The sequence below is a fragment of the Dothidotthia symphoricarpi genome (assembly GCF_010015815.1).
Source record: "Dothidotthia symphoricarpi CBS 119687 unplaced genomic scaffold P153scaffold_12, whole genome shotgun sequence".
Lineage (NCBI taxonomy): Eukaryota > Fungi > Ascomycota > Dothideomycetes > Pleosporales > Dothidotthiaceae > Dothidotthia > Dothidotthia symphoricarpi.
The window spans coordinates 1,217,671-1,228,686 of NW_022985019.1; the positions used below are offsets into that span (position 1 = coordinate 1,217,671).

Consider the following 11,016-nt stretch of genomic DNA (forward strand, 5'->3'; position numbering starts at 1 on the left):
GCTTCATCAGTACATTGTCAGCTCCTGCCAAATGTCTTCTTCTACTGAGAACGATGGCATCGTCGCTGAGCCTGTTGCTAACGCCAATTTGGTTTTCGTCAACGACGTTACTACAACAGAGGCCGATATCGATGTCGAATACAAGTCGGAGGCCGCCATACCAGCTGAGGAGTCCGACCAAGTTCCTGAATTTGAGGCCACACCAATCGGTGAGGGCGTAGAACTGGAGTCGCCCTCCAAGCTTACTGCGCCTCACGTAGGAGACGACACATCTCTTGAGGACGGCGAAATCGGTGAGGTTGTGCATGAGAGCATTGTGATTCGAGAAGACAAACCGATCGCCAGGGAATCGGAGCTTTCTGAAGTCAAGGACGGTGAAATCACTAGTAGGTGTAAGTTACAATATCTAAGCAAATCACTAATACTTGTCAGAGCCGTTGACCACTGTGCATCCGGATAGTGAGAAAGAAGACATCGAACATCTTGCAATTGAGCAGACGGAGGACTTGACACAGCATCAAGACGTTGTGAACCTCCCAATGGACCCCACCATCGACGAGGATCAAACTTGCGTCCAGGACAGCGAGCGGACAGACACCACTGACTCATATCCGACATCTGCCATTCCTGACGATACTACTGCGGTTGACCATCAATCCGCTGAAGTTCATACAGAGATCAATGGGGACGGTGGAGTTGCATCGACTGAGCAGAGCAAGTCTAATGCGGAGGCTAACACTCCAGACTGCACCGTCGACGACGACGAGGACACTGCTGTTGAGACACCAGTTCATTCAGAGTCGACTCGTACTATGCCACCACATCTGCGTCCTGGATTCAATGCGTCAGCACTACATCATGCTGGCCCCCTTGGCTCAAAGGTGTGCACATCACCGTCGTATTCAAGCAACACCCTGACTGACAGTCTACAGCATCCAGCACTGCCAGCCGAAAACCTCCGTCCGTTTGAACCTCCACGCGCTCCCCGCTTCATGCAGCCGTATCAGGCCAACCGTGCCGACGCAGACCGCGAGGAGCTCGCCCGAATGAGTGCCAGGCTCATGAAAGGCCGCAGCGAGCTTGAGATAGAGCGTAGGAAGAACGCTGATCTGCGAAAGACGATCGAGACTGAGAAGCAGGGCGAGATGGACGCTGCACTGTCAATGATGCTCGCCGACCTCCTCCACAAACAGTCTGAAGTTATCGCGGCCAAGGCGAAAGTCCAGCAGAAGGAGCGCGACCTGCACTTCCGCGAGCAGAAGATCGAGCAGCTTGAAGTTTTTCTTAGTGAGGGCCAGAAGCAACTCCACTACCAGCTCGACAAGGATGGCGTCCGCCACATGACTGATGTTGAGGTCGAGCGGATACAGCGTGAAGCCGAGTTGGCTGTCAAGAAGCGCATTGCAGATATCGAAGGGAAGATCGCCGACCAAATCAACCGTCTCCGTATGCAGGAGAGCGCCCAGACCCTCCGCGAACAGCAATACAAAGCAATCATTCGGACGTCGCTCGAGTCTGAAGTGCGTGAGAAAGTCGCACCAGAGATCGAAACTCAGATTTCGCAGAGGGAGTACGAGCGTGGATTCGCTGCCGGTAGCACTGCCTCGCCGAAGGTTCACGAGACTCCGGTAAATGAGCGCACGATGACGGCTCAAGACCGCGAGATATCTTTCCTCGAAGGTTACGCGGCTTGTCATCGCACGCAGCTCGCTCTCAGCCGGATGCGCAATGGCCGGATCCCTCTCGACAGCCCGGAGCTGGACTTCTTGCGCGACGTAGATCATCCCGAGAACTTGATTAATCGGGGCATGCAGCTCGGGCGGATGGAGATGCAGTCGGCGCGTCACAGCGAGCAGTTGACGCCGATCCTGGCGCAAAGCGTGCAGTCAACACAACAGCAGCGGCAGGCTGACGAGCCAGTGCGCAGGTACGGCGTCTATCGCATCTCCTTTCCACTCACAATCACTGACTCCGCACGGCAGGTCCCTCCCTCCCCACTTAAGAGCGGCGGTACAGCAGCAGTCCGTCCCCCTTGCTCGACCAGCAAACCCACCAACACAGCATCAACCACCGATCCGCAGGTACACTCCCCCACACCCTCGTACAGACTGTCTTACTGACCAAACAATCCTAGTGCCCCACCTTTTCCGCCTCCCCGTACATTTGCCAGCGAACTCCGCGGCCCACAGACCCTATGCAATGGACACGTCGTGCTGGCGAATCGCGCTGCATCAGATCCCACTCCTATTCCCACTCCCGCAGCGGGTCCTAGTATCGGCCGTCAGGGTATGGGCTCGGCTCAGGGTCAGGGTGTATACACCGGACGACGAGTTCTGCAGTATGAAGAGGTGGATGAGGAGGGTGAGAGCAAGGGCGTGGATCTGATCGATCTGTTCGGTTGAAGGAAGTGATGGGCACGACATGGGGACGTCGAGCAGGCGAGCGGGACATGGAGAGTACATTCTGACCGCTCCTGACGCGAGGCGGAAGTTCGCGCATGAACTGGCTGACTGCCACCTTGCAAGGCGCGGAACGATGATGTTTTTGGGCAAGTTATGCGTAGAACATACAACATGGAACGGGAAGATAAGTTTCCCTCCTTGCCCTTTTCTTTAGACTCTTGGCCAAAAGCCAAACAACATGGAACCGTCCCTTTGCAGAATTCTTATGTGACATATTCACGCTCTTTAAGACTGAGTTGTGCCGTATCAGTATGTTTCAGTGTTGTGAAGAATAACTTTTGCCTTTGAACATCTGCACCAAACCGTCTAACCCATCCCAACCCATCTAAACACACAAAACCAAAACCAAAACCAAAACTTTTCCTTTCCTTCCCACCCCCCTAACCAAATCCTCTCTGTACCCCCGAAATCTATCTAATCTTGCATAACGCACCACCCCTCGCCCCTGCCCCTCCCTCTCAGCCCACCTCTCAGTCCACCCCCACCCCTCACCACAGGACCATGACCGCGTTCCCCAAGCCCGCGTTTATGGAAGATGGGAGCGTCGGGGTTGGAATCGATTGCATCGACTTTTTCTTTCTCTTTCCCTTTCCCCTCTTCGTCAGTTTGCTGTGTCTGCGTCTTTGACTCTGCCTCCACCTCCTTCCCACCCACCCATTTCTTCGCAAAGTCCTGCGCCCCACCCCCCACAGCCCGCATCTCGTCGTCCATCTCCCCCTTCTCACCCGCTACATATCGTCCCACCACACCCAGCAAGTCCGTCTCGCCCTGCGCCTCCCTCTCCGTATACCAGCGGTTATACGCATCCCACCACCAACCATGCGTCGCCCCGTCTTTCCCCAGATACCCCGCCGTCCCATCCCCCTTAACGCGCGCCGCCCACGGTTTATCCACAATGTAATGCAGCACAGCGACCTGGTCGTCGCGCCATATGTTAGTGTGCCAGTACCGCCACGTCTTGAGCGCGTTAGCGCGCCAACTCAGACTCGCCCAACGGCCCGCAAACGCCGCGTTGAGGAAGTCCTGGTCTGGGAACTTCATAGCGCGGAGTTTCGCGTTGCCGAGGTCGTTGAACTGTTGTGTTACGAACTCGGAGAGGGCGCGGGACGGGCGGTAGAGGAAGGTTCCTGAGTTGAAGTCTGCCATTGTTTGGGGCTCGGACTTTACGTCTGGGATCTGGGATGGGGAGGTGAGGTGCGTGAGTGCGCAGTTTTGCGGTGTCCATGTGTCCGGGGCCCAGGAGTCGTGGTCCAGGTTGCAGCAACATACGTGTGTGGCCATCATGCGCAGTGCGTCTCCGCCCATAAGGTACTCATCGTTCTTCTCGTTAAACACAAGTGGACTCGGGTTGGAGAAGACCATCATATCCGCGTCCAGCCAGCACAGCCGCTCGAACCCGCCCACTTCCCCCTCAGCGTCATATACCTCAAATACCCGCAATTTCGTCCACGTATCTACGAACCGCTCCGCGACCATGCCATGCGCAGACCCATCGTCCGGCAACCGCAGATGCTCCACCGCGTGTAGCAGGATATTCGAGTACTGTGCCTCCTTGCGGAACGCCTCGATACATGGCTCGGGGAGGGTTTCGGGCGTGTAGGTTATTATGAGCGGGGTGGTAGGGGAGTGCGTGTGCAGTGTGTGGGCGAGGAGGAGGGCGCCGGCGAGGTAGGAGGGCCGGGTTAGGAGGGTGATGTAAGCGTTTTTGGAGGTTGAATTTGTCATTTTGGAGGAACAGGTGGTCCTTGCAAGTGCAAGGGGAGAAGGGACGTGTTTTCGTGGTGGAGTGATAGATGGTATGGGATGGGATGGGGGGATGTTGTAGTGATGTTGACGTCATGAGTTCCGAGTTCCGAGGCGTGCGTCGGAAGGGGAATATACATTAGACTTGGAGATGAGATGAGATTGAGTCGAAGCAGGAAATCAATTTGCGGGTATCTTTCACAATCACTCCACCAACGCCCATTATACATACACATTACCTATTCCATCAAATTACCGCACTAATAAACCAGCCCATCATCCTCCTTCGCAACCGCCTTCCCCCACGCACTCTCAAACCCATCATCGCCCCCCAACGTAACCCCCCGACTCCCCCCCTCACGCTCGCCCTGCACAAGCCCGACATTCCCCACCATCACACTCTCCGGACCCTCGAGCGTCATCAACGCCCGTGTCTCGACGACCACCTCGGGACTCTCAAACTCAAAATTACTGCTATACACCACCGCGGCAAACGCCTCCAACGCGCCCACACTCTCCACAGCCTGCAGGTACTCATTATTCGCGCCCGACCCAATGCCATGCGCCTGCCTGCAGAACACGGCCAGCGAGCTCGCAACCTTCGCTTTCGCGCCGTCGCCGACCAGCTCTTGAATACGCGCCGTGCTCTCGCTGACGGGCGGGATCTTGTAGCTGAGCGAGGAGATTTTGACGTCAATGAGGTGGCTGAATGCGGCGTCGAGGAGGAGGGTGAGGACATGGGAGAAGGCGGGGGAGTCGACGAGGTCGCTTGTTTCGTCGATGAGGCGGCGGAGCGAGGACGTGGTAGTTGGGGAGGTAGGTTCCGTCATGCCAGATTCGCGGAGGACGAAGTCTTCTTGGTCAGCCGAGGGGAGCAGGTAGCGTAGCCATTTGCTGGTTCTAGCAGTGTGTCAGTACAATACGTGAGATGTGTGTGGAGGGGAAAATGTACCGTCGCTCGGCTTCGGTGGCGCCTTCAACGCGCTTCCGGACTTCCAGTGTAAGCTCCGACAGCTTCTCCAGCGATATCTCCTCGCGCGGGTTCAGCAGGCCAAACACCTCGGTCACGGCTGCCTGCACCTTCTCGATCAATTCTATGCACCCCCGATGTAGAAGCCACCAGCTGAGGCTCAAATAACGTCTGTTCGTCTCAAAGTCGTTGCCGTACGCGTGCTCAAACCCGTCATCATCGTGATTCTCAAGATTGATCTTCGACGCCTCCTGCGGCGCAGCAAGCGACACAACCGAAGCGAGGTAGTTCCGGCGACCCAGCAGATTGAGCTGAATACGTGTAAGCAGCGTGAGAAGAGAAAGAGTGTAGAGGAGGGTGAAGGCGCGCGTGATGGAGGTGATCTTCATCTCGTTCCACAGCTGCGCCTTGCTCTTTGTGCTCTTCCTGCTCTTCCTCTCCTCGGGGACCTCTGCATTTCCCGGCGTGCCATCGTCCCCCTCCGTCACCACCTGGCTGGCGTGGATGTAGCTTTCCGTCTGCATGCTCGAGCTGCGCGCGTCGTCGTCCCCCCCGTCAACAACGCTCGGCGGTGCCGAGCTCGCAATCTCGCTTGGCCCTACACTGCGCGATAGTCGTTCCGCCTTTTGGCGTTGTAGCTCCTCCAGCACGCGCTCGACGGGGATCGCATCGAGTATGTTTTCCGTCGCTGTGGGCAGGATGGCGAGCACGGTGAAGGTGCAGTCTTGTTGGTTTTGTTCAAAGCGCCGGCGGAGGCTGGACATGTCAATTAGCAAACATAACAGCTCACAGTCGTATGCATGATGACATACTTCTCCCTGGCAACCCTCTCCTCGCCCATACGCGCCCTCGCATCCCCCAGCTTCCCCAGCACATACTGGCCCACCATGTACCCCGCGCCCAACACACCCGCTCCAATGGCGAAGGGGGTGCGATTCCGCTTCAGCCAGCGGCGGGAGGATTGTAGCATTTTGGATTATCGGGGGGAGCGTAGTGTTGGGTGTGTGTTAGGTGGGTTGGGTTGAGATAGGTAGAGATAGCGCGGTGCGGCACGGCACGTCCACGCTGCTGGCGACTCGCGCGACGGTGCGAGCTGTGGGTGGGCTTTGAGTATCGCGGTAAGGGCGGAGATGGCGTGGAGAAGAGTGTGGATGGCTTGTTGATGGGATGAGTGGATCGATGGCGGCGAGGCGCGATGCGTTGCTGCGCTTCGACGAGCCGAGGTATCGTCATTGGGACCGTGATCGTGACTGCCATTGCCGGGGTGCAACATCAACTCCATCCTTAATTCCATCCAGAATCAAAGCAGTCGACTATAAACGTCACAATAGTTTACTGACATTGTTGTGGTGGTCTGTCATAATATTGGGAAATTTGGCAAGTTTACTTCATGTACTGCGTTGACTTGGGTCCTGTCGTACGAAAATCATAAAATACACCATCCTTCCTTATCGCTTATGTATACATTCTCACTCTGAACTGGTACAACTCCATCGACTCCCAAATACCTCAGCCTAGATGTATTCAAGCCCGCTTACTGTGGTCCCCCGTATATACATGTATTCGAACCAAACGCTAGCCATCCCTCCCTCGCTTTGCCGCAGACATAACTGCCGGTATCTGGGCGACAGGCAGATATGAGTCCGCCGTTTCTTGAGAGTTGACGGATGACGGTGTTCTGTAAAGCAGCTGTTAGACTTTGTAAAAATGGGTTGATGCCCGTCGGCCGATAGGTCCATGGGGTGATAGCGTGGAAGCCGGGGTATTTGGGTCAAGACAAGGAAATGAGAACTAGCAATTCTAGCCCTTGAACAAAAAAAGAGAAGTGATTATAGAAGAACATGACCTGACATCCAGCCATGCCCAGTGAAAAGATAGAGGATCCTTCCGGGAAAGGCCTGACGTTGGTGGGTAAACCATGATACTACATTACATCCAGCACCTGGTACTGAGGATACAGCTGTGAAACCATGTTTTATGCGCAATCCTAGACCATGACGAACCATCGGAGGATGAAAAGAGAATGGACAAGACGGGTGGACAGTGGGCTGATTGCCAGAAAAAGAACGGAAAATCCCAGCTCGGGTATCAATTGGATAGACTGTTTCGTTAACGTACCATCTTTAGCTTTCGCGCGACACAAGTAATCTGTCAGTTGGCTACGAATGCTCGCGAGGAACCCAAGTCGCAAAACACTTCCCATCTAGTTATAGCCCGTATGAGTACAATGATCAACCTTGAATCTATCATGTCTAGGCAGATGATGCATGACCGCGTGATAATTATTTTTGCGTCAAATGCGCGCGTCCAGTGATACAGTTCATTAATATTCCATTCCGGGCATTAAGGATCCGAGGTATGCTTCCCGGTGGAGGGTTGAGACCAATGGAGAGAAAGGAAATAAAGAAATTCGTCGTATACGTAGTAGTGCATAGGAAATGCATCCTCAACTTCCCGAATTGTGGATACCAACCCGCTCCTCAGGTATGTGTGTATTCCAGATATGGCACTCCCGGGTGGATTTGTAAGAAACCAAAATTGCAACATTAGGTCGAATATTAAAGTGGCAGTAACTAGGCTGACTCTTGAAGTGATGGCTGATGTTATTTGGGCGGTCCTTGATTATGGAATCCAAAGAAGGAGAAAGAGAGATTAGCAGAAGATGCTAATCCCCAGGCAACGGCCTCAAGGGTGTCCTGCCTAGACTCCGGATGACGACGCGAAAACCACAAGGACGGAGAAGGTTAGTCATCCAGGTATCGTATCAGCGGGCATCCATTTGTGGCAAAGAAGGTCAGGCAGTGTCCGCTCCGTCCAAACAAGGGTCCTGTCCATGTGGCCAAGTTTCGAATTGACCATAAACAAGCGCCTGTGGAAAGCCTGCAGAAGGATATCCAGAAACGGGAGATATTGGAAAAGCGCCTTGGGCCTGTCGCCAGTCATACGCGGATTCTGCGTACCCCGGTTGGAAGGCATCCGAACTGGAGCGAGTAGAGAAAGTGGTCCATGGGGTTTCCAAATTACCGGGCAGCATTCCATAGCTATCTGTTGACGTCTGACTGGGATAGTGTACGTACCCAGATCTCTCAGAGCCATCCCTGCTTCGCAGATCGACTTCTCGCTGCGCGTCGACCAGCACGATATCACCACGAGTTGGAACCTCGCTCGACGTGTGGTGAAATGCCGGTTGGCCTGAAACTTGGAGTTGAAGCTGTTTCGGAAGATCGGAAGCGAGGTGACGGACGTCAGATGCGTGCTCGGATCTGTGTGACTTGTTAAAAATCACCTCATCCGTTGTAGGACACATTGAGCTCCTCCTGTACAGACGGTTAGCGATTGCTGATAGTGTCGTACTCTACCCACCTTTTCGTTGCTTTCGCCGGCTTTTCTAAACCGTCAAGTTGTACAGCGTGGTCAATTGTGTGCGTGCACTGTGTTGAGTTAGACCCGACTTTGCTTATATGGAAGCTCTGAACGTCTGCGCAATCACCTTCTCCTTGTGGCGCCGGCATTTCGGGCATGCACCGCGCTTTCTTGTCCTTTTGTATTCGCCCTTCTCTTGCACAGTCATCTTTCTCTTTGTCTTCGGCTCCATCGTCCGTCCATCTGCAGCGTTGAAAACAAACTGCTGACCATGCGCTGTGGCTGCTGTGTCTGTCGGAAGACGCTGGGCTTTCGCACTCCGTGACTTCGTCTGTCGCGCATCAAGCTCCGCGCCTGATGAAAGCTTTCTTGATCTAGCGGGCGAGTCTGACATGTGAACGCTTTCCGGACAGCTATGTCCCTCGACAGTTTCATCGTAGCAGACGGAGGTCATCGGGCTAGCGGAAGGCGCGCACTCGAGGATGCTCTGGGTAGTGGAGTTCGCCGCCAGTCTCTCCGACTGTATCCGGTCGAGTTCGAGCTTGAGGAATTCGATCGCGGCCATGTGTTTTCTCTCGCGAAGAGTCTGACATTGCGGGTACCTGGCTTTGAGCTGCTCGGCCAGCTCATCGGAGCCGACTGACGGAACGAAAAAGATGCCAACCCAGGGTGGCGTCTCGTCGCTGGTCGGATGGACTCGCCTGATGAGTGGCATATCTGGGAATGATGCCCCTTCGTCGTGTTTCATGTTGATTACGGAGGTTGGAGGTTGGATGAGCTTGCTGGATGATCAGAATTACCGTTCCAGGTACCTGTATCAGCATGAAGTTCACGTTCGTTCTCACTATTCGAGGAGTCAGCCTGATAGTAAGACCGCAAGATCTGATATATTGATAGACGCTGCAGGTACCCGAATAGTGAAGCTGCTATCTTCCATATCTCCTTGACAATTGGTGGTTGACGAATGAAAGGACTCCCACATGGAGGCATGCATCAACCTGTTGTCACACCCTGAATTCGCCCATAACGTTGCTTTTTGTATCGGGTGAGCGCTTTCAGACTTGCTTACATGTGTTAAAACCAGAGAGTTCCAGATTATCTCCCGCCGTAGAAAGTAGTAGTGTTACGCTTCCTAGTCGAACGTTTCGCGACTCAGAAGGACAGATGGATGGTTCTCAGCACACGTAAACACGGTGCCAGATCGATATGTCGAAAGAGAGAAACCCGTCAGGCAACCGCAATATCGGTAGACGGGTTCCAAAAGTATTGACACCACGAAGCCGGTGTCGAAGAAGAGTTAGCATGAGCTGGAATTGACGTCAGGGTTCACGCGCGATCCATACACTCCACCATCACACAACCGACGAACTTGATGTGGCGGGCATCGCGAGTCCGTGAACGAACGACACGTCGCGCGGCGACCAGAGTGAGGCGCGATTGATTGGCGAGACAAAGTCCAGCCTCGGTCGATATTGGGCACGGCAACACGACGTCGGGCAGGAACGCAGCATCTCCAATAAGCGAAGCGAGCTGCAGGTGGATGGATGGTGCCAGCGATTGAAACGTTATGCCGGCAGACAAGGCTGTGATGACTTGGAGTTCGACAGCAACGGGTGGAGAATGCTAGACCCGATGGGGTCAAGTGTCAACGTGTTCGCGCCGGAAGTCACGACACGTCGTCGTGATCGTCAAGAAGACCTTCAACAGCACATACTTGAGGTCTTTTTCGGTCCGTATGCACGCATGTATCTCCCAAACAGCATGTTTTGACAATATGAAATGACTCGCAGCAGCACTGCATATCGTCAGAGAACCATCCAGACGACACTTCCCGACTAAGCGTCATATTCGACCAAGTGCCGTTGCTATCATCCTGTGCAACAGGGCTTCTTCTCGGCAAATCGAAATAGTGAGAGGTAAGAAATTGTGAATTAACTTTGGGAGGCAAAGCGATAGAAATCAGAGGAAATCAAAATGTGACAACAATGTGTATATTGACAGAACACTAGAATAATTTCATAAGTAGAAAACAACTACCTTGTAGCCGAATGTCAGATAGAATTCAGTGCTCAATCACGAAATTGATCTCCTGATATTTCGATTGGCCATGGCAGGGCCTTTCCTGGTCGAGACACGCTGGAATATGAGTTTACACAAGTACACAGAACACGTACAAATTTCAGAAAGAGTGAGTCACGTCAAAAACCAGGATTTTGAAGTAGACAGGCAGTCAATTCTCCGTCATAACCGACTGGGGACTACGCCATATGTTCTGTCCCAAATCCAGCTCCTATCCAAACCCCCTCTTCCTAATTCAGAAAAGCCCCCGATGCAATGTTCTACCAGCCACAACCACAATACACGAGAACTCAAATCTCGCCACACGACATAACAATAGACGTCAAAATCCAAAGACGCCAACTCCAGTCCAACCCAACCCAACCCATCCAAGCAACCAAATGCAACGCCCTTGCACAT

At 53.7% G+C, this 11,016-nt stretch overlaps 4 protein-coding genes across 4 annotated transcripts; 1 reads left to right on the top strand and 3 right to left on the bottom strand.

Annotated features, from left to right (window-relative positions):
- Window positions 1-31: 31 nt before the first annotated feature.
- Window positions 32-2,402, top strand: P153DRAFT_386811 (uncharacterized protein; the record flags this gene model as incomplete). The annotated part of the gene is made up of 5 exons (XM_033670574.1): window positions 32-386; window positions 433-881; window positions 933-1,927; window positions 1,983-2,081; window positions 2,135-2,402. 5 exons carry the CDS (start codon window positions 32-34, stop codon window positions 2,400-2,402), a joined length of 2,166 nt encoding a protein of 721 aa, XP_033523087.1.
- Window positions 2,403-2,876: 474 nt separating this feature from the next.
- On the bottom strand, window positions 2,877-4,311 carry P153DRAFT_397743 (glycosyltransferase family 8 protein; the record flags this gene model as incomplete). The annotated part of the gene is made up of 1 exon (XM_033671579.1): window positions 2,877-4,311. The coding sequence occupies exon 1, from the start codon at window positions 4,185-4,187 to the stop codon at window positions 2,877-2,879; it is 1,311 nt and encodes a 436-aa protein (XP_033523088.1). The 5' UTR covers window positions 4,188-4,311.
- A 70-nt stretch (window positions 4,312-4,381) lies between these two features.
- On the bottom strand, window positions 4,382-6,361 carry P153DRAFT_397744 (Peroxin-3). Its single transcript, XM_033671580.1, has 3 exons — window positions 5,988-6,361; window positions 5,158-5,931; window positions 4,382-5,105 (listed from the first exon to the last, which is right to left on the bottom strand). The coding sequence occupies exons 1-3, from the start codon at window positions 6,143-6,145 to the stop codon at window positions 4,466-4,468; spliced, it is 1,572 nt and encodes a 523-aa protein (XP_033523089.1). The 5' UTR covers window positions 6,146-6,361; the 3' UTR covers window positions 4,382-4,465.
- A 223-nt stretch (window positions 6,362-6,584) lies between these two features.
- On the bottom strand, window positions 6,585-9,669 carry P153DRAFT_367787 (uncharacterized protein). The gene is made up of 5 exons (XM_033668361.1): window positions 9,608-9,669; window positions 8,666-9,382; window positions 8,539-8,606; window positions 8,253-8,492; window positions 6,585-6,853 (listed from the first exon to the last, which is right to left on the bottom strand). Exons 2-5 carry the CDS (start codon window positions 9,284-9,286, stop codon window positions 6,751-6,753), a joined length of 1,032 nt encoding a protein of 343 aa, XP_033523090.1. The 5' UTR covers window positions 9,287-9,382; window positions 9,608-9,669; the 3' UTR covers window positions 6,585-6,750.
- Window positions 9,670-11,016: the final 1,347 nt, after the last annotated feature.